At 41.5% G+C, this 26,780-nt stretch overlaps 2 protein-coding genes across 9 annotated transcripts; both read right to left on the bottom strand.

Moving 5' to 3' along the window:
• Window positions 1-156: 156 nt before the first annotated feature.
• LOC124054239 (RNA-binding protein 4-like) lies at window positions 157-6,044 on the bottom strand. 5 transcript variants are annotated; one of them, XR_006842334.1, is made up of 6 exons: window positions 5,902-6,044; window positions 4,980-5,411; window positions 4,220-4,864; window positions 2,341-2,415; window positions 1,916-1,989; window positions 165-1,830 (listed from the first exon to the last, which is right to left on the bottom strand). XR_006842334.1 is itself a non-coding variant. In XM_046379982.1 (4 exons), the coding sequence occupies exons 2-3, from the start codon at window positions 5,389-5,391 to the stop codon at window positions 4,242-4,244; spliced, it is 1,035 nt and encodes a 344-aa protein (XP_046235938.1). In that variant the 5' UTR covers window positions 5,392-5,411; window positions 5,902-6,044; the 3' UTR covers window positions 2,242-2,415; window positions 4,220-4,241. The 5 variants fall into 5 exon arrangements, 3 of the variants coding, with proteins under 3 accessions (XP_046235938.1, XP_046235939.1, XP_046235937.1); XR_006842335.1 differs by lacking the exon at window positions 4,220-4,864 and having other exon boundaries at window positions 157-1,830; XM_046379982.1 differs by lacking the exons at window positions 165-1,830; window positions 1,916-1,989 and having other exon boundaries at window positions 2,242-2,415.
• Window positions 6,045-8,963: 2,919 nt separating this feature from the next.
• On the bottom strand, window positions 8,964-24,883 carry fxr2 (fragile X mental retardation, autosomal homolog 2). 4 transcript variants are annotated; one of them, XM_046379978.1, is made up of 17 exons: window positions 24,151-24,883; window positions 21,203-21,255; window positions 20,127-20,220; window positions 19,409-19,480; window positions 17,845-17,993; window positions 17,533-17,626; window positions 17,056-17,172; window positions 16,760-16,930; window positions 16,579-16,657; window positions 16,247-16,404; window positions 15,663-15,749; window positions 13,429-13,648; window positions 12,107-12,286; window positions 11,415-11,609; window positions 11,168-11,266; window positions 10,864-10,952; window positions 8,964-10,766 (listed from the first exon to the last, which is right to left on the bottom strand). In XM_046379978.1, exons 1-17 carry the CDS (start codon window positions 24,199-24,201, stop codon window positions 10,656-10,658), a joined length of 2,019 nt encoding a protein of 672 aa, XP_046235934.1. In that variant the 5' UTR covers window positions 24,202-24,883; the 3' UTR covers window positions 8,964-10,655. The 4 variants fall into 4 exon arrangements, with proteins under 4 accessions (XP_046235934.1, XP_046235936.1, XP_046235933.1 ...); XM_046379980.1 differs by having other exon boundaries at window positions 16,295-16,404; XM_046379977.1 differs by having other exon boundaries at window positions 11,159-11,266; window positions 24,151-24,882.
• Between the last annotated feature and the right edge of the window lie 1,897 nt (window positions 24,884-26,780).

Raw genomic sequence — 26,780 nt, 5'->3', positions numbered from 1 at the left:
TACAAACCAAAGCACTATCAGCAAAGGATACTTAAAATTATGGAAAACAGGAACATTAACGTGTAATTAGTATTTTATTACTCCTACTGAACAGGTAACTTAAGCTATTGAACAGAGTAAAAAGGACAATATTTCCCTTTGAAATGAAGTGGAATTTATTATAAAGGAGTGGAAATAAAATAAAATGGAATAATATAAAATGGAAATACAGTACAAGGACCTGCTTTACATAAGTAAATGTGTTTGGATAGTGTGCACACATGTTTATCAGATTCTCTACTCAACATTACATGAACAGATTAAATTTAAAAAAAAACCCAAAACAACATATTGATGCACAGATGAGACAGTGCATCATGGACAGTATTTTTACACTTTTGAGCTGTCAGTGTTTGGTTTCATAAACTTTACAAACACACTATAACCACACAGATTAGCAAAAACTGTGAAACATTCAAGCCATATATCCATTACTTATCTATTTCTACAGTTTTTAGCTAATTCAAGTATTTATCTGGATTTACTTTTAACTATTTATTTAATTTCCTCCCCTTACTTACTTACACACTCTTCAGTAACACCAAAATCAATTGTCAATATGTGGATGTAGTTTTTAAAATCTTTTTTGTCAGTGGATTTTTTTCTCTCTCCATCTGGAGTACAAGTGCCTCTGGTTGGGAATCCGCAAACAGTCAAAGAACTGATAAAACAAACTGATACTATCTCTGTATAGTCTCAGAACAAAGTCCAGTCTGGCTGGAGAATCCTTATCTTACTACACTGAAGGAAACAAAGAATGAGATCAGCGATCACTGTGTTATTGTGGTCATTAACACCAGACTTCAGGAATGATGAGTACAACAGTCATAAATGTTTGGAATGAGATTGTTGTGTTGGGTAGGAGGCACTTAGGTGAGTCCAGTAAAACATATTTGAGAACTTCCAGGCAACACAGTAACACTAAAACCACCACACGTGATTTCTCACAACTCGATTCTTGGGAGGAGGAATTGTGATTAAGAAACAGCAAGTGACCTGAAATGGCTTCAGTTAGCAAATAAAACTCTCAAAAGGGGAAAAGAGAAAACGCCACTTCTCGTTTTTTTTAAAGATAATTAGGATTTCAAATTATACTTTGAGTAAAATGAGAGATCGCTTTGTCTTACTTTTTCTTTTCACAAGTAACAGACATGATATCTATCCACCTGTCGAGGATGTGCTTGCTTCTTATCCAGTGCATGCTATCTTATATCTTAAGACGTCAGTCCAGACGCCCCTTTCATTCAGTAAGGTTTACTATGCTTCATACTGGAAAGGCAACGTAAAATAAGACAGTTTATACATTTCATCAAAAATGAAGTCTTGCAAATATCTGTTTATAACTGCCTACAGTACAATATAAAGTGGTTTCATGTGCATATAGTAGTTGATAGGTATGAATTTTTACAGAACAAGAAGGTTTAACAATTGTGTGTCAAAGGACATCCAGTGGTTTTATAGCAAAATCCAGTCAAAATTGTAACACTGTATAGTAATAATCCATACCTCCTTTTCATCAGTTAGGAAAAGACGGCTGGTTAGAGGACCCTTGTGGGAAGGTACAGATGGAGGTAAGCTTTTTTTGTTAAAAATGTCTTTGTCAAGTTTGAGATGTCTTGAGAAAATAAAAATCAATCCAAAATGTTTTCACCACGCGAACATCATCCATTATTTCGGTGTCATCAGCTGGAGAGAACAAAGATGTAATCGTGCAGGTTTTCTGATAACATCGGATGCCCCAATTCATCCAATTACTGATCCAAACTCTCACTGAAGGACCACATCCACTTCCTGTAAAAGCAAAACACTTCAGACAAAAACTCCACAAGAAAAACAACTTATTTTGTGAGCTATGATTGAACCCATACTGCATTACCTTCATGTACAAAACCGTCTGACCACATATTTTCACAGCTTTTCATGTTCAGAGACCAAAAACTCAGGACAGGCCTGCAGACAAGGAGACAGTGTCAGCAATCCCACTCTTCATCATAACAATATAAAAAAAACAAACAAAAAAAAAACAATTAAAAATAAGCATCAACTTCAAATGTCTGTGAACAAAATGAATGAGACTAATTTAAAGATTAAAAATTAAAATATAAACAAAACAAATATGGGAGATGAGGTCAGTCAAGATAACTGTATTAATGATGTAAAAAGAAAAAACGTTAAAAAACATACTTGATAAATTGTAATAAATTGTAATGCTGTATGAATGAAACAACACAAGGGGGCGGCAGGAGGCAAACTAGTGCATTAGTCAGAGGTGCTTTGCTGTAAAGTTTAACCAGTACTTACCTCTTCTCAACAGGATGCTGCACATCTTCCAAGGACAACTTACCATGAGCTGCCATCTCCTTCACAGAATCTAACCTACAAAGAGCACAAATACTAAGAATACCATGCCTGCATGCAATTTGTGGTACAAATATAGAAATGTAAAGTCACAACAGCGATAAGTGTGACCAATATGCAATACAAACTCAATGACAGAGAATGAAGAACTTTAAAACAACTGCAGCGAAAAGGACAGTAATACAGGCCATCGCAAAGCAGCCATTACATCAGATTATTATTCTAAAACTACTTAACTGGCTCGACACAAGGTAGGCAATGGATGACGGCTACCTAGGGAAGATACAGCCCACCCATGTGCCACGGAGACCACGAAGGAGCCGACGGACATCGCGTGTAGTCACAGAAGAACAAAGACAAGCCAAGTGCGTTTGTTCGGTTTGTTTGTTTGTGGACAGCTACAGATTTTATTAGCTGGATTAACTTTGAGGGGAAGTCGGACTCAAAACAGGAAGGTTGAACTGATAACCTTTGTTTTTATTTCCCTCACTTCACATCGCTTAGCCTGGCTGCTCAGGCAAACGTGCATCAACACAAGACTGGAATGGTCAGCAAATGAGGCGTTTCATTAGCAAACAAAGAACAAGTCTCACGTGTTTTTGCTGGAAATGAACGGGCCAGAGAAAACATCACCTACCCTGTGTCAAGCTTATAAGCCTGAAGAATGAGTGTAACCAAGTGTGATGAATAAAACTGAAAACGTGTTTACAGTTAAAAACGCCTGTGTCTTACTAAGTACATCTGGTCTAGTGAATAGTTTCTGCCTGCCAAGACACTGGGCTAAAAGGCCTATCTAAACGAGGAATAATTTCACAGTTAAAACGTCGTTTTGGGTTTGATTCGTTTATTAAAAAGCCTTCAAATGAAAAGCAACTTGAAGAGTAAATAAAACCATACATAACGCTTGGTATATATATTCTATGTTCGCAAGAAAAGATAACACAAAGTGTAAAAAAAAACCAAAACAAAACCACACTGGAAATTTTGGATTTGTCATGCTAACATGTGCCGCAAATCTTAGAGATTACTATAAAATCCGAAACACTTTGTATTATATTAAAGCCTCCTCTACACTGAATTTTTTAGTCTGAACACAATAATTTTGTTTGCAAAGACTACATATATTTTAATTTAAATAATTTCCCTTGTTACGAAATTAGGTCACATTATCCCAGAGGCCATATCTATTCGGAAAAATTTAAGTGAGCTTGGCCAACAGCAGTACTTCATCACACTGAAATAGACTGAGCTCCTAAGCCAGCATCCTATTCTGCACAACATTTTAAGGATCTGAACAGTAAAACAAGCAGAGGAACAAAAAATGTATAAACAGCTCAGAAGAAAACGTGAACTGTAGACATGGTATCGTATGTTTTTAAATACGAGGCTGTCCGCAATAGAGTCGCTTCCAGTAAGGCTCAGGCGAACGCAACGCAATCCGCCATAGACGAGGGGGATGCATAGCGCCACGTGCATCAGCAGACAACGACGATCTTGTCATATTCTAAACCTGGAAAGAGAGCACACCACACATGTCAAGGAGCGTGTTTTACTCAGAATTCGCGCAAGACTGATGAGAAATATTTTAGGATTCTATTAGCTATGTTTAATTGTTGTGTATATTGATCTCTTGGCTGGACTAGATCTGCAGGAATTAAGAGGTCAGTCTGATGGTGATTTATTTAAGCGGGATTCTCCCTCAACTTATGGATACACCGCTCAAATTAATTTCGGTACATATTCCTTGAATGTTTTCTCAATCACGCCTACTTCTTGTTAATGTGATTTATGATGGCACGGAACACCCACACCCTGTTCTCACCTTGTATTACACTCGCGTGGGCCTAATAGCCTGCATATCGTGGTGGTGGTGGGGGCGGCAGCGGCATTCTCTCCGTGAAGGAGTCCCTGGGGCGAGGGGCTGAATACATTGGAGGTCTCGACAGCGGGGAGAGCCGGGACCGTTCATAAGAGTACCCGTTACCAGCTGATGAAGGTGGCGCAGGGGGGGCTCGCCTGATAGGACTTCGGTCCCTGATCATGGAGGACGGAGGAGGAGGAGGAGGAGGGGGGAGCGGACGGCGCTCGTATGGGTCAGGGGCGCCCATTCCGAGACGTTCTCTAACCAGTGCCGAGGGAGGAGGTGGAGGAGGGGGGATGGCACTGGATCGCCTGTCATCATAACCTGTTGAGCTGTAAGGATGGGCTCTGAATTTTTCATAGTAATCGACAACCCCATAGCCATCTCGCTCACCATAACCACGGTCGGGGTAAGCAGCTCGCCTCGGAGGGGCAGGCAATGGCGGCGGAGGAGGGTAAGGCATGCGACCTCTGTAGGGAGGCTCGGGCCTCTCCATTGGGTAGCGAGGAGGATAATAACCTCCTCTGCCTGGTGGAGGTGGATAGTCCTCCTCCTCTGGTGCCCCTCTGGGTCTGCTTTTTGATAACTGAACATGTATGCGCTTTCCTGAGAGAGAGAAAAACATTGTCCCTCAAATGTAAAAAGCTGAATTCGAACACTATGGCAACTCCAACAACTTTCAGTCCGTTCATTCACAGAGTGGTACGTCAAATTTGCTTACCTTGAAACTCTGCATTATCCAGGCCCTGTATGGCATCCATGGCTTCCTCAGAATTGGGCATGTGCACAAAGGCAAAGTTCTTGACAATGGAACACTCTGTGACAGTGCCGTACTCTTCAAACAGGTCACGGAGCTCTTTATCAAAGCCCTTTTCTACATTGGCTACATGGATCTTCACAGGGCCCTGGGGGCCCTTCCCTCTGCTGGGCTCCACGTTGATAGGCCTGCCATTCAGCTTGTATTGATTGAGCTCCCGGATGGCTTTGGTGGCTGACTTGCGGTCTTCCATGTGGACAAAAGCATAGTTTTTGTACTTGGCACATTCTGTCACAGTGCCGTACTGGGTAAACAGAGCTTCCACTTCTTCCTTCCCAGCGTGCTGGGACAGGTTACCAATGAAAATCTTCACCATTATCGCTCCTGTGTACTTCCCTAAAAGAGATAAAAACAGTATTGGACGACACCATATAGTAACAGAGCGAAAGAGCAAGTGGTGTGTGTATAACGTCATTATCAGGAAATAGCAAGCTTGTAATCGAGCCGACCACAGGGCGAGGGCCACCAGAACAAAACGGTAATAAAGTCTCTCACCCAGTCACAAATTGGCACGTTAAGCTTTGTTCTTATTAAAATATAATAGTTGTGATTAGCATGGACCGTAAGACTGTAAACACAGGTGAATTAAGAAAACAATAAAGTTGATGAAGTTTCTGTATTTTCACTTCCTGGTCCTAACTGCTAGTCAGGCTTGTTTTACTTGAATGCTATTAGCAAGCTAACGTTAGCTTCCACACGTTAGCCATTTTGTCTGATGTGACAAATAAGATTCAGATCAACCACTGACATTGTGTAAAGTTACTTTTTGAAGATGTAATAAAAACGAAAGAAATGAATGGGAAAAACATAAATCGACAGTACTCACAGCTTTCATTCGGCGGCACAACTTGGTCGTCTTCTACTTCGTCTTCTTTCTCTGTTACGGCTGTTGCTTGAACGTATTATGGGCGGTTGATATCCAAGCTATTTGCGCATTAGCGCCACCTTCTGCTTTGGAGTGTGACTCGCTGTCTTTTTCACCAGCACCTTAACTCAATTGGTGGGTGATGGGGCACTCTCAAACTTTCCATACGTGTTGATATGCGCAGGAAGCAAATGAACACAAATGTTATCAGATCAGTAAACTCCAAGTGTAAGCGAGCAGGCTGTTTGTGAGGCTGAAGCTGTGTTTTGTTCAAGACTCTCATATGAAAAACTGGCATAGGAACAATGTGAGCTGTAAACATAATGATGGTGAAATGCTTCGAGTTAGATTTCTGCAGCTTTATGCATTTTCATGAATGGCCTTATTCACACAATACAGTAGAACTACAGTATGTTGTGCAGTATTTCTGCTCTACTGGCATGCCATTAAAATGTCTGTATTCAATGAATAAATAGAATTAAGTACATTAAGTGAAGAAAGAAGTTTTGGACTCAACATAATTGCTTGTTCCAGGAATAGCCAGTCAATTTCTGAATTCCTTTCTGGTCATGAGACAAAATTCAGCAAACCAGACTCACATAGACACAAATTGTGTATGAACAGTGTGGCAGAAACAAGGCATCTGTGATTTGTTGTTCCATCAATCCCAGGAGGAAAAAAATCCAAAAAGTTTTTTAAAAAGCAGTATTTTCCAATAGTTCAGCTGCCAAAATCTAACGGGTCTGACTACAACAGTAACTGTCCAGCAGAGGGAGACAAACACTGACAAAAGCAAAGTCACAGAGGAGGACTTCATAGAATTTCTTTCTTGCAGCATCCTCCTAAATTATTTACAAATAGGCACACCAACAGTTTTTGAGCTGCAGGTCTTTCCTCCAGCTCTGGGTCAACTTGACAGTGGAGACATTAGGACAAACGCTGTTCTAAACAGGATCACCAGTTTTGTATGATTAGTCAGAGAATAACACTGAACAACAACCTATCGAATAAGGAATCTCAGCTTTGTCAAACTGTACAACAGCTTCATTGCAGGATGCACTGAAGTACAATAGAACTGAACAAATCTATATGAAGAGAAACAGCATTCAAAAATTAGTATTCACCTCCTTTAAATATTTAGGTACTTTTGGCATGAGATCCAACCTTCAATCTGTGTGGAAATATCTTTGTCAGCTTTGAACACCTGGATACTGCGATGATTCCCCTCATTCTTTTATACAAGACGTTTCATGAAGAGCGGTGTCACAAATCCGGGATTAGACTGACTTGGAAGTTCCAGTGCTCTCCATATTACATTGTTGTTTATAAACCAATCTGACTGGCTTTAAGGAACTGTCTTGCGAGAAAATAAATCTTCAGCCAAGGCTTACTTTCAGGTATTCTGCTGCATTCACTTACCCCAAGTCTTCACGAGCCTTTTCGGGGCATGTTACAAAGAGGCATCCTCACAGCATGATGCTGCAACACACCACACGTCATAGTCAGGATGGTGTCTTTTTTGTTTAGTTTCCAATCCAACACAGAATGATGGCCAAATATAAAAAAAAAAACCCAAGTGTCATCAGAACAAATCATTTAAAGTTCAGTATCTCCCAAATGCTGTATGATTAAACACAAATAAAGCTGATAAAAGATGACTGTTGCAGCACCCAGTCAACAGTTACTGTATGCTCAGTGTGTGGAGCTTCAGAATTCGCAGTCCTCTTGTTGGTATCTTCCAACTGGCCTTCTGCTATTATATTTATCTATTATATATATTAAAATGTCCTTTTATGATACATTCACAAGAGACAGGAAACTGCTAAACCAGCCCACTGTGTCACAGCACGATGCAACAGTGGGTTTACATCACAAAATGAGAAGCGCCTCCGGTCTTTGCAGGAACTTTCATCAGAGCAGCACATCTGAGAAACTATATTTTAGCAAAGGCCCATTCACAGCTAGGATTGCTACACAAGGGTAATGTGGATGAGGCAAAGCACCAGCAAATGCTAAAAATGACAATAGCTGGATTGCTAGCGCAGATGCTTCTGTGAACTCAAAATTAGGATTGCTTAAAATAGCATGAGACAAATTTAACACTAGTGACGCAGTTACGTCTTCCACTTGCTGTCACTTTAAAATGCTTAAATAACTACAGTGCCTCAATTATATTAACCCTGAAAAAAAAAGAAGACATTTTGGCTGCTGTGTAAGTTGGGCATATTGTTAAAAAGAACAAACTGTTCAGGAAAAAATATATACCAAACAATGAAAAGTCCTTTATTGCCATCAGAACATGAGTGAGAAAACCAGAGACAAAATCTGACAGAGCGGAGTCGACTGTACAACCAGCACCCACACACAAACACACACACACACACACACACCCACACACACACAGCAGCCAGCAGCCTTTCAACAGGACGAGGGGCACAGATACATAAGGAAATACAGTACTCACACAATGAGGTATAAAGGTAAACACAAACATACCAGATAGGGATTCGTCCTCCACTCACACACATGCAACGGAACCAAGGTACAAATACTCAAGTGCTCGTTCATTCTTTATAAACACAACATACAGGTGCGCAGAAATGTATAAGAGCAGCATCTGGGTCATCTCGATTCAACCACCATCCCATTCATCGGTCTCTCAAAACCTTTGGTCATGTGGACGCTTTGCTTGTCATGCACAATGTTGCCCTTGTTATTTAATACTTTGTGAAACTCTGAAACTTGGGAAACAGTTTTTGTTTTTTCTGTTTGTTTGTTTTAAGTCACAAATAGTTCGTCTCTCTTCAAGGTAGAGTTTCTACGTTAGTTGGACATTCAATGTGTACATTAGCAGCAATTCTACTGAATGAAACAATGGCTCTGTAAGTCAGATTAATAACACCCTTTCCTCATGCACAGGACAGGCACCACCTACTACTCGTTAACTAAATGCCATGCAAGTTAGAAAAATAGACTGCAAAGTCACAAGACAGAGAAATCAAAGTTCATCTCCAGAGAAGAGGTTGATTTCACTTCAATTTTTTATTTCATATTTTCTAAGATGTGGAAATAGCAACAAAAAAAACTTGAGAGCGGTAACCAAGACAACAGTAACAACATGAGCAGAGAGCCACTGAGGTTTTGAGTCCCTCTCTTACTCCATTTGCTAACCCAAACTGCCAGGTACAAGACAGACACTTTGTTTACAGTTTTCTGTTGCGGTCCTCTTACTTTGCGCCACGCGGGCGACCACATCAACTTGCATGTGCCTTGTGTGTATGCCTGTTGTGTGTGTGTGTGTACCTGTAAGCGTGGGCTTGTGTGTCATTGTGGCTCTCATGTCATTTGAAGCTGTCCCAATCCCACAGTCCGCAGTCTCCAGCCCCCACCCCCCGCCCCCCTCCCCCACCAGCAGCACCCGTCCCAAGAAAGGTGGTCGCCCTCGTGTGCATTCGGAGCTGCCCGCTGCAGTGGTTTATCAAGACACTAGTGTGACTGGAAGCTAGCACCGCCACCCCCTCCGACACAAGAGAAAGAGGCACGGTATAGTTCTCTTATAGTCTAAGTCTATAGTTCAAGTCAGCCGTCTGTCTGGTCTCAGCCTGTCCTGTATACAAGGCTGTATGGGTGCCACCCTGGACCCTTGAAGGACCTCTTTTTAAATAAAGATGCCTCACCGTGCGACCCGCCCAGGGCGGCGTTGCGTTTTGTTGCCTCACCCCTCTCCCAGTGTAGTTTTGTGGTTGCCAAATATCTCAACTGCGCACACAAAAACACACACACGCGCGTCCTCGCACGCACTGACCCCCGACGCCGTCTACTCTGAATGAGGACAAGCGCCTTGAATTTTGCGTTTGGCACCAGACTTTTTTCCTCACCTTGGCCAGACACTCCCTCTTTTTTGTTTTTATTTTTTGTTGTTTTTTTTCCCTCCTTAGTTCCACTCGTTTTACTCGTCACTCAGGTCTGTTCTCTTCTTGTAACCAAAAATAATAAGGAAGAAAAACCTCTCCATCTTTTCTTCCTCTCAGGAAACGAAAACAAACTTAATGGAAAAACTCAAGTTTTTTATTATTATTATTTTTTTTTCAAATTCAAGGCACAATGTCTATCAATATTCCAATCTGTCTGTCTCCACTCCTAGGTACAGTGTGCGAACATCGCGTCACATAAGCTATTGGACTGTCTGCTCGTACGCCACTCCCTACAGCTTACATCTCTCGTCTGTACTTAAACACTGTTAAGAGAAGCGTCTGTTTCGGTTGAGAGAGCGACCGCCAAGTCCAAACCAGTGATAAACAATGAACAAAATGAACAAAAAAAAAACAGAAAGAAAAAGAAAAAAAAGAAAAAAAAAGACACAAATAAAAGACAACCGTTTTCGAAAACGAAACAAAAAAAGTCTTGTCCTGTTTCTCGTATTTCAGTATTTTTAAAAATCAAGTCATATCCACCAGCTCTTTTTTGGCAAGCTAGTTGTTTTTTAAATAAGCACTAAGTACTGATAGATAGGATAGCATACACCGTTAACGTGTGTTTTAAAGTAGATGCGTTTGTCGTTTTTTTGTACTTTTTCACTCTCATAGTATGAATTCAGGTATTTTGTCAGGTACTTTTCACTCATCTGTTTAAGGTTTAAGTTAATGCAAGCAGGGACAGAGTTTGCCATGGAGTCTTGCTCTAGACTTGGGTTCGCGAGGAGCAGGGCCGTCTCTTTACGAGACCCCATTGACCAAGGTCAGGGTCTCGCTGGGCGAGGACATGCCCTTGCTAGGGGAACGCTTGGAGGGCGTTCGTTCAGGCATCTGGGTGCTGGTCCCATTCTCCTGTAGGTACAAAAGGTGGGAAAAGCTAAGAATGGTCCAACAATCTTTATGTGAATAAAGGGAAAGCAGAGGTCAACGTGTGCATTTCTGCCGGTACCTTGGGCTCGGGGTCAGCGTGGTTTTCTTTCTGAGGCAGGTTCTGTCTGCTCTGCGACTCAGCACGGGATATGTAGTCAGCAACAGTCACTGGAAACATGGACATCTGTTAGCTAAAACAGTTTCTGGGGGCTACATATAGTAGATACAGATTCAAAATGCCCTGGTGCTCCTTTAAGGAAGGTATCTGCAGATTCCCAGAGGAAAGCATCTTGAAAACAAAGGCTTGTATTGATCCAGAATATCCTGTTCATTCTGGAAAGGAAAATGTTAACTAGTAAAACATAATGACTCACCATTCTCACCTGGCTGTCTGTCACGGCTAGTTGAACCTCCTTCTGGGCGGTTGCCACGGTTACGACGGCGGCGACTTCGGTTGCGGCGCTGAGGTCGGGCTTCGTCATCTAGCAGTCAAATGAGAAAATCTGAGTTAGACTCTCAGAAAATGTCACATGCAACATGCCGGTGTTTTCCTGCTTTGGCAACTATTTACACTTTCAAAAAATGATTGCACAGTGAACAGTGATGGGAATACAACACTGAAGTTCTCACCCAGCCCGTTCTCACTGGGCCCAGCCTGGCTGTCCGACTCTGCGGCAGCGTCCATGACACTGGGCTCCTGGTCATTGCGGCGGCGGCGGGAGCGTCTGCGGCGGTCTCCTCCCATCCCTTCACTGAGGTCTGCGTCGGCCAGCTCTCCCTCACCCTCCAGCAGGGAGTAAGGGTTACTGTCTGGGTCCCTCAGCACTGGATGTTGCATAGAAAATTAGTGTTGCTACTACACTTGCCCCTAATCTGCCATTTTTATTTATTTGTTCTAGTTTTAATACAAATGCGCATTCTCCAACAAATGTCCCTCTAATTCTCAAATGAGCTCTCGTTTATTTCATCACCTAAGATAAACACACTTTAAATACAAAACAATGCTCCTTGGACATTTGCTTAGCAGCGCCTTACTCTTGGTTCTATTTTTCAACTTACCATTATTGTAACATCACTCAATATCTCAGTGGATTACAGGTTGAAATTCAATTATTATCATGATGGAAATTTCAAGAAAAACTCAGCAGCATTGTTAAAATGAACTTATTGTAAGACTAGTACACATGAATGAAATGGGCTGTTACATGCATAACCTGTAATCTGGATAAGGTGAAAATCGAAAAGTTGAAAATATGACCACTAATTATAATAGCGTGTACATGGCCCTGTCATTTCCTAATCAGAACATGGGCTTAAATTACCTGAGCTAATGGTGTTCGAGGGCTTGGACCCCGGCCCTCCGCGGCCTCGTCCTGAGTTAGAGCCTCGGCCCCTCCCTCCCCTTCGAGAGCCTCTCTCGTCACCACCTATGCCACGGGGCCGCTGGTCTCGTTCGTTAACATCCTCCGACTCAGAAGCATTGGACAGTTCAGAGTTTGTGCCTGGATAAAGCAGAAACATGGAAAAGGAAACCTAAGCACAGACCTAAATCCAGCTTTTGACATAGCAGATCATATGATTTTAATTGACAGGTGCAAAAACTGGGCTGGCATGAAGGGCACCAAGTTTGTTTTATTCTTACCTTTTAGAAAGAACATAACTTAGTCACCATGGGTATATATATATATATATGTATATAGGTATGTTGTACTTGTCTTATAAACCCTCACATTAGATCAGACTTGTTTCTATGTACATGTTTCCACTTGGCTAAATCATCCAAAATAAGAATGGATCTTTATATTGCCTTGCAGACAACACAGATACACCTTCCACAAAGACCTAATTTAATATCAGAAAAGATACACAAGAAGTCTCATTGAGAGTATCCTTGGTCCTCTTCTAATATAAAAACTCTACTGAACTGAGAATCAAGTCCAGAAATAAACCAATGCTCTCATACTCTGACCTTGAAAAAGTCATTCATGCACTCATTTTCTCTCAACTTGACTAGTGTAAACTCCTTACTGGCAGAAACTCAAAGTTTTCTCTTCTGCCTGCAACTAGTTCAGAACTCCTACCGGTTCCCTGTTCAATTCAGAATTGATTTGAAGATTTTACTTCTAAAGCTCATTGGAGTCCAGCCAAAAGCTAGATAACAGAAATGCAGATCCCATGTGAGCCACTTCGCAGCCTTAGATCGTGAGGTGCCGCCCTTCTGACTGTTCCAAGTCATGGCTTTAATCTAAAAGGTGCTTTGGCCACAAGGGCCGCTTGGCTTGCACAATTTGTGACTTCTTTTAAAATCACTTCTTAAAACCCATTTTTATGGTCTCACTTCAAATGTGATGTTATTTTTAAAGTGGTTTTTATTGCTTAATTTGCTTTTACATTATGTCGTCTATTATTGCTTAAATTGTGTTTACTTTTCGTTGTACGTTTGTGCCACTGGTATTCTGAACCTTTTCTTAATCTGGTCTCTCCATCTGTGCCTTGCATTCCTGAGTCGACTTGACTTTGTGCTATTGCTTTTTCCGTCAAAGCACTTTGTAAACTGTGTTTTTAAAGGGGTTATACAAATAAGATGTAATAGTATCGTCAAATGCGTCAAACTGCAATTTTGTTTCAGAGCCTTCATTCTCACCATATCCAGAGTACTGGCTGTTTGAGGCCCGGCGCCCTCTGCCGCGGCCCCCATACGTGCGAGAGGTGTGGAGTGAGTTGCTGCTCTCATCTGTCAAGTAGCCTTTCTCCCGGTCAACGCCTGGGCCCCCAGTCCGACTGGGAGGCGCACGGTAGCCGACTCCAATCTGACGGAGCTGCTCGTCAATCTGGAGACGCTCCAGACGCAGCTGCTCCACTTCCTATGGGGCAAAGACAAGAAAGACGGTTGTAGATGCGCGAAATTCATAGCCTGTTCCTCGGAGTACTGAAAAGCTGAATAACCTACAGGACCACTGGAAAAACAAATCCACTATCATCATTCAGAGCTTTAAGTGAAATATAAGAAACTCATAAAGCTATCTGGCATGACAAGTTGGCCCGTTCCTTTTTGACAAAATGATGTGAAAGTGTTGCAGGTGCTACAACTATATGTAGATCATCTGAGTGACAGGCATTAGCATATTTAACAATAAACAAAACATGCGTGTAATTTTTAAGATGATGCACATATAGACAGATTGCAATGATCTAATGCTATCAAATAGGCATTCTAAAAATGTTTAAAAGCATACATAAATGAAGTACTATTAAAGCTACAAAAACTTGACAGCAGTATTACTACAATACATCCTACTCACAACAATCACAGATTTTGTGGCTTAATTTGGTAGACTGTCATTAACTGCAATTTTTTCCACTACAGACCCACATTTGTTCAGCCAGCAAATTAGCACACACATCCCCTGCTGCAGTGAGCTGGGACCAAGCCATGGTCTTAAAACATCTACTTTGTGGTGGGGCTGGTATTGTGCTTGTTATGAAGTTGATCACTCTACCACTAAGTGGCAGTAATGTGTGAAGTTCAGTGTTCCAAACAGATGGACTGTGGGCAAATTTCAACTCCACAAAAAAACCTCGAACATGATCACTTCTTTTGAAACCCACCAATTTCTGGCAGATGGCCAATTGCCCGAGTTTAAATATTAGTCTGTACAGATCCAGGTTAAGAAAAGGAGCCAAATCTGTCCACACTACCTCACTGCCATCTTTGTAGACTCCTGTCTTTTTCAAACAACAGCCAAAATTTAAAATGTGGGAAGGGGAGTTCTGTCGAAAGCAGCTGAAATTTTCTGGATGTGCCTTGAGTGACCAAGTGCATGGGAAGCATACTGTGTAAATGGAAACTTTGCTTTTGCTGACAAAGTGAATGCCATATTATGTGGCACGAGGATAGCTGAAAGAACTCCTCATTGTGTTTGCTGCAACAGATGTTCTCAGGTCCTTTGAATCAAAGATGGCAAACTGGATTAGACATGTTAACCTATTTGGGTGGTTTGATTCAGGCACCCATTAAAAGCAAGGAAAAGCTGTCGTTGACAAGGGAAACTAATAATAAAAGCAATTCGCTAACCATGTAATATCACTTTGCCATGCAAAATGGACTGTGCTCTTTTCTCTCAACACGGTACAAACACAAAGTTACAACCAGGATAAAGTTAATAAGGTGTAAGTTTATCATGTTTGCCGACAATTTAATGACATTTTTTAAAAATAGTACTATCTACTATCACAAGTTCAAATTTCAATTCACATATGCCCTACAAATGTGGTGGTGGGCATTGCCGTCTAACGGCAGCAGTGCAATGACAGCAGTTTCTATGGTGGTTTAGTGGCGGTGATTTGGAGGGGGGTGGTTCACTTGACAGCATGACAGCTGCCTCCACCAACGACAGCTGAACCTCAAGGGAGGTGTGAAGGAAGTGAAACTATGCAGGGGAGTTGGGGGGGGGTCCTTTTATTTTTGGAAGCTGAGGGTCCAGATAGCTGGTAATCTAAACTCCTGTGTACCCTTCACCCCATCCCACAGAGAGAAGCTATTTATAAAAGCACATGAGGTAAGGGCAAAATGAGGCGTTCTCAGCAGCTTTCCTCATGGGGTTCTTGGCAGGAGGGAGACAGGTGACCAATATGAAATGACCCTGCACACACCCATGCTTCCCAGCTGCACCCTACCCCACATGTCACAAACAGGACCTGTGCTTCTAGGAAACATATTTCCAAGTGCCCAGATATTCTGAGCAGAAACACATTTATGTTCAAAACATATTTATTGTTCAGATTCAAAGTAAAAACAGAAACAGAAGTTTTTTTGAGTGACAGAGAAAAGAAAAGAAAAGTGCCACTGCCTAGTGGAGAACATGAGGACTGACTAACCTGGAGATAGGACACATGGTACTCCAACAGAGCCTGAGCATTGCTGATGTTCTCTTTGGTTCCCACAAACACAAAGGGAACCATACCCTGATAAAAACACAGAGAGAAAAAGATGAAGAGTTGAGTGTCATTTTTTTAACAGAACAGAAGAGACAATCACCACTTCAAATACTGAGCCCCTTTGTTGGGGACATATCACCGATTTCAAAAGAGCTCATACCTTATTCTAAAATAACATTTTAAGTGGCAAATTACCGACCATTTCTGGAATGACTGCTGTGCTTTAAAAAATAAATAAACAAATAAATAAATAAATCACATGAAGCACACTCAGACAACGGACTGGCAAGTGCCCACACATGCCCAACATAACTGACATATGCTGCCCTGTGGGCTGTGTGGACTGAAAGTGATGAAAACATAAGTGCTAGTGACAAAAACGAGAGAGAGAGAGACAAAACAGCAGAATGGAACAGTGTCAAAGCAGACATCTACGCTGTCGCAACTAAGCAGCTTCGCTGTTTGTGAAGTGGCGAGGGGGGGGTGTGTGGGGGACTGGTAAACAAGCCAAACAGTCGATTCACCTCTTTGCTGCTGGCAGTGTCGTCCCTGCCTGCCCCCTGCCTGCCTACCTCCTCCCGGGGAAGTTTTTTGTCGTTGTCTCCTTCAATCCTGACACGGACCACCCCTGACTTGTCCACAATCTCCTGGATAACTTTGCCACTTTTGCCAATGACTTTGCCTACGAAGGAAGGAAGGAAAGAAAAAACAAAAGAAGAAAAAAAAAGAAGGTTAAAAAAACATCATGATAATAAGAGAGTATATGTGGCGTAATAAAGAATATGCTATGGTGATGAAGTGAGATGTTGTCACCAACAAAATGAGCTCCCTCAGGAATGTAATGTAGCTCACTCACCTACAAGGTTCCTGGGTACCTGAAAGTAGTCCTCTTTGAACTCAAGATACTCTCTAGCTTGTTTTACTGCCTCTGGGGTCTGTAAAACAATACACAAGATTAGACCAAATTACACATCAGTATATCTTTCCATATATTATGACAAGAGCTGACATACCCAGGACATACAATGGTAGCATACCTCTCCATAGATCCTGAACGTGCAGCTTTCCTCCTCCAGCTCAATAGCTGTGACGCCAGGCACCTTCCTTGCCTGTTGGATGTTGGCACCATGGGAGCCGATGGCAAGGCCCATCAGGTCCTCCCTGACCTTCACCTCCTCCTGGTATGCTGATGCTAACTGCTTACTTGTCTGAGAAGAGAAACACAAAGGTATATTTGTGCAAATGTCTAAATCAAGCCGCTGACTAATATCTGTACAGGCAGGCAAGACTAAATGTAGTTAGCGGTGTACATGAGTAATGCGAGTATGCTTACCTCCAAATGTTTGGTGGCTTCTTCGTTGCGGGACATTAGCATAAGCTTGGTACGGATGCTGCGGAAATGCATGTCGCTCAGAAGAGTAGCACGCTTTACTGTGGTTTCATTTGTCGACTGAGAACAAAACAAAGGGGGGATTCAGTTACAATTTGTCAGCAAGTGTTTAGTCAGCGTCTGCGAAAATGAGCAAGTATTATAGGAGTCCATAATAAGCACTGATAAAGTTGTTGAAGTGAATTTGGAAATTGTTTTGGACTAAAAGAATAACACTTCAGAAAGATGGGAAGCAGAAGCAAGATATTATATGTGGCACGACTGGATTCCAATCTAAACCTAACAATAGCTTGGGAATACCCACAGAGTCTTCAACATGCAGTTCATCTCAACCTTTCAGATCTTAATGTCATGTGTAACAAAGCCATTCACTTGTCCTTAAGATTAGACCCAGCTAAAGTGTGTATTCTGAGTACTAACCAGCACAATGAGTTCATGTGTTTGGGCACTGTAGAAGATGCAGTTGGCTCCGATAGCTTTCCTGAAGTCTTTGTGAATGTTGTCATTTGCACAGCTGTTGATAAGAAAACAAATCAGCAGGAGAGTAAGACTGGTTACTCATTTAACAGCAGTGGGCCACTACAACATCACTACTCACTGAGTAAAACTTGTGATGGAAATCTCAGTTTATTTACTTTTCACTTCAAATTCTCTGGCACTGCCAAATACTGATGTTAATTCAAATAATTGTATCTGCTGGATGTACTGATTTGACAATGTAAAGATACTCACATGTCCCGCAGGTCTTCTGGGACAGGGATGGGGACCTTGTGGAAGGAGTTTCGAGAGGAAGGACTGTTGGGGTTGAGAGGCCTGATGCGCTCTGATGTGACAATCTCGTTGTATGTGGCATCACATGCTGCATATTCAATCACGTAGAACTGAAAACAGCACAAGAGACACAGATTTTTAATAAAATAGCCAGAAATATCAGACACACACGAAAATGCTGACAGCTCAGATAACCAGGAAAAAAAATCCATTCCATCATGACATACTACACTGAGCAGAACTGCTGTATTCAGCTCATATTATAATGCCAAATCAAATGTCAAATTGAAAAATTCATTGATGTCTGGTCTAAATTTTTAAAAATGATACTTCAATTTTTTGAAAAAAATCATTTCTACTACAGCTTTGTTAATTTTATTTATATATTGTTACACTACACTTGTTTCTGTGTACCAGAGTGAGAAGCAGAAAAAAAAATGCAGCCAAAGAAAAAGGGGAACCATGAGAGAGTGAGGCAGCGAGATGAAGACTGCGTACTCCATGCTCAAAAGGACAGAATTAAAGCCATCAGTCAACGCTAGACATTCCTGCAGGCTCTTATCACACTGCTCCAAATAACAGCACTACACCAGCAGCAACTCCTGTGGCACAGTAGTACTACAAAGCTGTCCTTTCCATATCCCACTGACCCAGTATTCAACCTACAGTTGGTGCTGGTGACTAAGAGCCAGTCCCATCTGGAATTATGTGAAAATTAAAAAGAAAACGACATCAAAATAAGCCAAGTGTACCTGTTAGACTGGGGTTGGCGCAAATCCATTTTGACATAACAAGTCGGTATGAAGAAAAAGCAGAGTGCGTATGAGAAATATAATTTGAAGATACAATGCCAGACCGCATAAGAACATACTGACTCTTTGAGCTCATTACTCAGCAATAGCTATCTCACTACAGACCTCTACATACAGCACACAGCAGCACCAAGACAATAAACAGTTACTGGCAATACACCAAAACACTAAAGCAAAGTGAAAGATGATAGCTTTGCCTCTTTTACTGGATATTAAACACTGATTACACAGACAAAAGACCCACTGGATTTGTAACTAACACAAGGTGTCATTCTCTCAATAATAATATTCCCTTTTGACTAAATGGCTCGAGGACAACTAACTAATATTCAGGAACTAACAATTCATCCAGTGCACTGAGGAACTGAGAAGACCAGGCAGATTAAACCAGACTGAAAGATAAATAACTGTGTGGTTTAAAATTTATTTTAGCACGAGAAGACAACAAAACAGCATGTTGTTCTTTTTAATTTCTTGCTGTCCGAGTATGATATTTGAATTATTGGAGACATACAGAGGCAGACTGAGGATCCAAAACACGGCTCCAAAGTAGAAAGGACATGTTTTTTTTTTTGTTTTTAGTGTTTTTTTTTTAATCTGGTCACTCTTCTGTGTCAGCAGGTACCAGCAACGAAACCCCCTTCATCTCTTAGCTATTATTTTAATCTCATTTTTAGACAGTTAATGTTCACTGGTTGTTTACATTCACTTACCTCTCCCTTCATCATTCTGACCCGGGCAAGCCACCAGCCACATGGCTCTTGTTCGTTGGCCCTGGAGTAAACCTGTAAGAAGAGACATACTGAATGTCAGACACAAAAACTATACATCTAGAGTTGCAGCAGTATATAGGTTCACTGTATTTCATGCTATGAAAACTGATTATCATACCATCTACTTTTGCTATCAATTCAATCTTATATCAAGTCTGTCATGACATAATATTTTGTGGAATTATAATAAAGCATTTGCTGTTTTAATTTCTTTAGCCTTCATTGTAACTGATAATTGTGTAATACCTTGATATTTTCTGAGATGGATATCAAACTGCAAAAATCTCACACACTTGCAAATCTTATTACACTCATTAACTGTGCGGTTATGATGGAAACCAAGATGTGACCACAAAAAAAATGACAGACCTATGCTGTCATGAATGGAATCCTGGCAATCCACTGTCTGTTTTTTATTAAAGCAGGATGCATACTGTACAACTAATCAGTGCTGTGCAATAGGGAGAAAATGCTACAGCATAATTGATGGATGTTTCATGAACAATACAGAATGTTGTAAGAAATAATTAATCTATCACTGAAGGTGTTATGGTTGTTTTACAGTAATATAAATATTTTAAATCTACATGGTTTCATTTTGGACTAGTGAGCCGCAGAGGCAGTGGTACTGCCAAAGATGCAAAGCGAAAATCCTTACCTCCACCTCCTCTCCTTCACCAATATCCTTGTGGTAATCGGCTGGAGGAGGCAACCGCACGTCGCTGAAGGGCAACTGTCTCTCTGGCTGCCAGCTATGGCAAGATGAAACACAACACAGACATACATCAGCTTATTAACAATCGCATGTGACAAAATCGAATGCAGTTACATAGCTCAAGCAACCTTGTCCAAGTACTTTCTTGTACTGTCCATTTACTGCTGTGCAATACATTAACCGAGATAATGAAAATTTAAATGGCTCATTAAGTTTAATAAGGAAGTTCATGGAATGTTGTCTGAACAGTGAATAAATATGCTAATTGTATGATATTCTTTTACATTAAATGAGAACTTGGAAATAGCTCAACAGAGTACTATGAAGTTCAGTAAATGAGTTTGACAGGCAAAACTTGAGTTTATAACAACAGCCACATTAAATGGAAACTGGTTCATTTTCTATGTTCATTCAGAATTAAATCTAAGAAGTCCTCTCATTCTGAATGCTAGGTTTAAAAGGAATTTTCATTCATCAGCACTATCATTATCATTACAAATCAAAAAGGTGTTATATTCATTTGCTGTCTTATACAACTGGCACCTCTAATACATCCATGTGCTCAAGCAAGGTAAAAAGAGAAGGGGGTGGGTGGGAACAATCCCAAAAACGACACACTCCACCATTCTGCCATCCCTCCCACCCTGCATACTTTGACTCACTATTTTTAGGGGCACCCTGTTATACACTCGGAGCCAAGTAGATAAAGAGGGACTAGAAGGGTGGGTGGGGGGTTGAAAGGGACAGTCGAGGTTAGGAGTATAGGAAAGCATGCTATCAGGAGCATAAGGCCAGGAAGGGTCAGAACAGGAGGCAAAAAACAGCAAGAGACACATACAGACAGCTGCATGCCAAGCACAGGTGCTGAAGAAGACCATTTTGAATGTCTGGGAAAAGCACTAGTCTGGAGAAGTCATCATAACGGTCAACTACTACAGTTTATGCTTGCTTTCCCTATGTATGCTCTATTTATCATAAAGCAGACATACAGGAGAGGTGAATGGAGAAAGCAAACTTACTTGTTTTCAAAAACAATTGTGAGTGAGTCTTCGTGGACATCTTTGATGTAACCCTAAAGGAAAAGCAGAGAGAGAGTTTTATTCCAAGACAGAGACAGTGATGAGAGGTGGTGTTGTGAGCATTTGATTTTTCATGTAAACAACAGACAGATGGCTTTTAAGCTGTGTTAGACCAATACTGTGAATGTTGCTGAAAAAGAGCATCTAGGGCTTTTTGGAGGCCAAGACATCACATCACTGACACAATTATTTGGCTGTGAATTCTGTGCTGGATGAAGTGACAAGGAACACTGACTCTTCCTGACAGCACAGACAGCCTGGAAATCTCTCTCACACACATGCATGCGTGCATGCGCACACACACACATACACACACACACACACAGACTGAAAATGCAAAAGCTCTTTATTTGTTTGCAAGTTGGAAAATTATAGTTTTACAGGAGGCATGCTCATGAGGACACATGTATGGAGAAGGCAGGCACTCATTAAGCCAAGCCCATATGGACAGACTACCTGATAGGCAGAGAACACTATTACGAGAAAGTTCAATTCAACGTGGTACTTGTCCATCATGAGCATCCACAAATCTGTCACAGCAGCCCTCAACTTTGACCAACACCGCCCCAATGCTGAGCAATGACAAGACGGCAGGAAAGTGGTGGGTGTGGCATGTCTCTCAGTATGACACTACCATATATGGGACAGAGAAGTCAGGCAGTATTTTCACTTGCAAGCATGCGTGGGGGTCGGGGACAGCTGTGGATTCACCTGCTGGGAAGTTGCTGCCTTAATAGCAGTTTTGCATCATTTTACCCTGTTTAAGAAGTCAATTTGGACTATAACTCTGATTATCAATCACCACCACCTACAGCTACTCTGAAATAGTGTGGGTTACTGATCAAAACATGCCTCTCTATCATCACAAACATCCGATTCTCACACTGCAGCGTCACGCTGGGACTAGACCTGGCTAGCTTCTGGACAAAAAGTCAGCAATGACAGCAGGTCTGAGAAAAAAAAGTGCTCATCCTTCAATTACCAAAGGTCACATTAGGAACCAACTGCATGGGCATGTTATGTCAGATTAAGTGCTGCTTACACCAAGTGCTACCAGGTCAAAGGGCAGGCAAGCCCTCTTTCTAACATGACATGACATGACTGGTGGACAGAGCGGTCACAGGCAGCTCCTTTACGACGCTGCTTCATCTTCAGGCCAACAGCCACATGCAGGTCCATGTGGTGACCTAGACCTTTTGGACTAAAGGAGCTATGTTTTAAAGCTTCCTCTCTCACAAAAAAGGGTGAGAGGGTATGGCTGTATTTTTTCTACAAAAGCAGCTACTGCATTTGGATATATTCAGTTTATGATCAAATTTACATAAATGTGCAAAAAAGTGCTGCGATTTTTGCAAGATATTGAGTCAAAAAAAGAAACTAATGTAGAGAAGCACTCACATTCAACAGAATACAATTGTTTGAGTCCTCAGTTCTTATCATCTTTCCTGGCGTGTGCTTGCCGCTGCAAAAGTCGCAGACTAGACAAGGTGCCGTTTTACTGACTGGCGCTGTGTTGCGCTGACAGGTTTATAAAAATGATTATAATTCATAGCTAAAAGAAAAAAACTGCCTCACACTGACACCAAGGTGCATTCAAAAAGCTAAATCCTTTTTACCCCTTGTGTCAATCACAACAGGAAAAAAAGCAATAACGCTTTGTGCATGACTATCTCTTATCAGAGACAATACATCTACTGAAATAGGACATTTAGAATGTCACTAACACAGCTTAATGTCCACCTCATCCATAAAATGAGAGCTGTGAGACGATGGGAGTAATAGAGATGAGTGGAAAGCGTTCATTCACGCCAGAGCCAAACTGTCACCCTGTAAAACAGAACGACAGGTGAAGCTGCATGAGGAGAGTAAATATAGGCTCACTGCTAAGCCACCATGTGGCCAGCTGACCAACTGAACACCCGAAGACAGAAAGGAGCAGAGCACATGGAGAAATGGACTGAGTGCAATAAAAAATAAGAGCGATCACAACAGATTAAGAGCAGAAAGCAGGGAGAAATGAGAGGGGTTATTTACGTATGCCAAACCATCATGGTGTCTGCTCAGATCAGGATTACCAGCATCAGATTTGTAACTAAGATTCGATGTACCTATCTATCTATCAAAAGTATGCCAGATGTCACCATGTTCGCCAAGTCCCAAATCTGCATGACTAATAAAAGAACGTTATTTAGTCTGTCTTATAATGAAATGCATGTACAGAATTCAGTTTGAATTCACAGGGTTGCTATTTTAGTGTTTGAAAGCAAGATGTGACACAGCAGCAACATTAACTTGAAGTCATGTGTCTGAATATGTGACAGTACACCCTCTGCTACAAACGAGACAGAAGTGAAACAGAAACCGATACTCTAGTTCTTCCTAGTTAGAACAACAAACATAAGACTCAAGGTTCAGTAGTGCAGCTATAACGTGAGCATGTGATTTGCTTTGATGTAGCATCTCATCATACTTATACGCAGGGACTGCAAAACAGCTGTCTGGCTAGCAGCCCTGCTTGCTTCTCACATTTAGAGACAAAGCAATATGTTACGAGAAACACTCTCTCTCATGTCAAAATATTGGGAATCCGTTTCTTGCGGTATAGCATGTTTTCATATTGACATTTACTTAAAACGAACAAAAATAGGCCATACATGGTGATGACAAGTGTACCTAGCTTAATAGCTAGTTGGAGTTAGCTTCCCACCCTACAATGGCCAACCCCAATGGAACGCAAGACCATCCCTGTTAGCCAGGAATGGACCTACGCTATCATAGCTCAAGTAATTGCTAGCTAGAGCTGGGCTTAGAAGAACGAAACCTAACTGTCTTCCTGAAACAAAACTTTTAACTGGGACAACTAGAAACTACGACTGTAACCAGGTTACCTTGTAGAAGGCCCCATTCGAGCCGCGAACTTCCACGGCCAGCCCATCCATACTTGTCGGTAGATCCCCACGGCTGAGCTTGTCTGTAGCCGTTACGACTCCCTGCGAGTCCGGTATCGTTACCACCCCCAGCTTCGCCGGCCCTTCGCCGCTATCCGGCCGCTTGTGGATTTCCAGTGTTTCGGGTGGAGGGAGAGGGGCAGAGGAGAAGGGGTTGGGGAGATGGGTGTGATGGTGTCAACTAAAGCAACGCAGACGCTGTTTCCAGCAGCAGCTAGTTAGAAAGCTCCGCTGTCTGTTTTTGTTTAAATGTGGGGTTTGGTGCTCCCGAGCTGAAAGGCACCGCCACGAGCAATTGTTAAAAGTCTCGACGTACGCGAGGAGGAAAAGCAAGCTAATGATGCTACGGCTGGAGGATGCTAGCTGATAGATAATTAGCTGGGAGGCTAGCTATCAACACCTTGATCCCGTCAGTTTTCAGGGATGGCTAGCTGGTTAGCATTTGATAGCCTGGTTGCGTTTGTTGGTTGTGCGAGTGGCGCAGTCGTTGCGTTGAATTATCCCCCAGAAGTCGTCACCGGGGGTCGTTTCTTCAGCCTGTGGTGCAATTTTCAGCGGCGTTTCTTTCCCAATAAACGTTTGGAGATGCACTACCGCCCGGCGACTCCTTACTCCAACTACCCGTCCCCACACACGCCGACAGAGTGAATCAGAGAGGGACTGAATGACCTCGAACACCCCACCCCTCTACGACAAAGACCCACCTATTAGGAAATACAGCCTTATGATTGCTCAAAGGCATCAGCAATCAACTCAAGCTTTCATTCATTGGTTTAGCAAATAAGGGTTGGTCCAAAAGTGTGACCAATCAAATCGAGATAGTCGCATCCCAAAACAATCCATTGGTTTTATTGCATGTCATTTATAATTGTACTCGAATTGACTGGATCTCATATATAATTTTGCCCACTCATTGATGAGTGGAGACCACCAGCCACTGTGTAAACAGCACTACTTTGTAATATACATTCTGTATTAAGTACCATATAAAAGTGAAATAGTGCCATTAAAGTATATATGCACGCTGGAAAAGGGAAAACACAGTTTTGATAAGGGAGTTATTTTATGCTGACTGGGACATACTGTCTAGACCCCCAGATCTGTGACTGATCGCATGTCATTTCAGTAGAGTTTTAAAGAAGTGAAAAAAGTATAAAACTGTAGCACACTTACCCCCTCAAATTAGCTAAAGGTATGATTACAAAGCACAAGAAATGCAGCACCAAGAAGACCAGATATGGGACTGTTGCGAGGAAACAGCTGCGAGAAACACACATAAGAGACCAGAGGACCTGTGGGAAAGCTACACAGTAGCCAAAAGGACATCCCACAAATGTGGAACCCCAGAATCAATATGTCTAGGATAGAATGTAATGGATTCAAGGTCTGTTCAATTACTTGTTTTACATTCTAACCCATCTTGTTGAAAGTCTTAACACAGCTGGTGAATTGAGCATAACAAAGAATTTAGAATAAAAGAGTTCAAAATAGATATTATTGACAATTAATTATTATTAATTATTTGAGTGCCTATGGATGCAGCAGCCTGTGAGCACATAACAAGGCAGTCTAATCAACATTCAAGTACTGATAAAAAGGCATTTATAATCATTATTTAATAGTAAGTCTAATTTGTTCTCCTAGTTTCCAACCCCCCTGTTGGTCAAGTTCCAGACTTGACTTGTAGAAGAATATTGTCTTTGAATTCATTGTCATTTGCAGCAAGGCAAGAAAAACCAGTTGAACAAGTGTGGCAATGCAGCAAAACCAAAAACAGAGTAAAACCTTTATTGACCATTATTAATATAAAATAAGTCTTCTTTTTGTAACGTCAACCCTGCCTGGACGTTCAAGCCAGGGAAAAGAAAATATTCCATTTAAAATGATGTTGAGGACAAGGAGAATAATGACAAGTAATCATGATTTTGAGTAATGAAGCGTTTATTGGTAAGTAAACATTTTCAACGACTTTATAATCGCACAAAACATTTGCTTTGTTATGATTCAGCTTTATTCAATTCACCATCAAAATGCAATAGAAACTCATTCTTTCTTGTTCACACTGTGCTTGTCCTGAACTAATGATTCCTCTTTCCCAGAATCCTGTACTTGATCCTGCTGTCGTTCTTGCAAATGTTCATCCAAATACACAGTCACACCGGTCTCTAATCTGAGGTTGTGTCCTCTGACTGTCAGAACAGAGGATTTTATATCAGCATGTAAAACTGTACTATCAGTAGCACTTTTTTGCCATATTGTGTAAACTGTCATAGTGGCCACCTTGTCATCTAGAGAGACTTCTGAAAAAACTTTCCTCTTCTCAAGAAGTAGCTTTTCCAGCTCGCCTGACATGCAAAGACAAAGGTAAATGCAGCAGTCTGCACCTCCTTGTGTTGTATGGTGGAGATGATGCACTATCTGAGTGAGAAAAAGCTTTCATCATAGTCCATGTAGTGGAAGGACTTCGAGCTCTCATCAAACCTCTCAGGCCTGTAGATGGTTTGACCATGAATCTGATCACTATGGTGCGCACTTAAAGCAGAAGAGTTTGCGATCCAGATCCAAACTGA

This window comes from Scatophagus argus, chromosome 23, assembly GCF_020382885.2.
Source record: "Scatophagus argus isolate fScaArg1 chromosome 23, fScaArg1.pri, whole genome shotgun sequence".
NCBI classification, from domain to species: Eukaryota; Metazoa; Chordata; class Actinopteri; family Scatophagidae; genus Scatophagus; species Scatophagus argus.
Note: the sequence above shows the minus strand (reverse complement) of the source record. Positions and strands in the feature narration are given on the sequence as shown.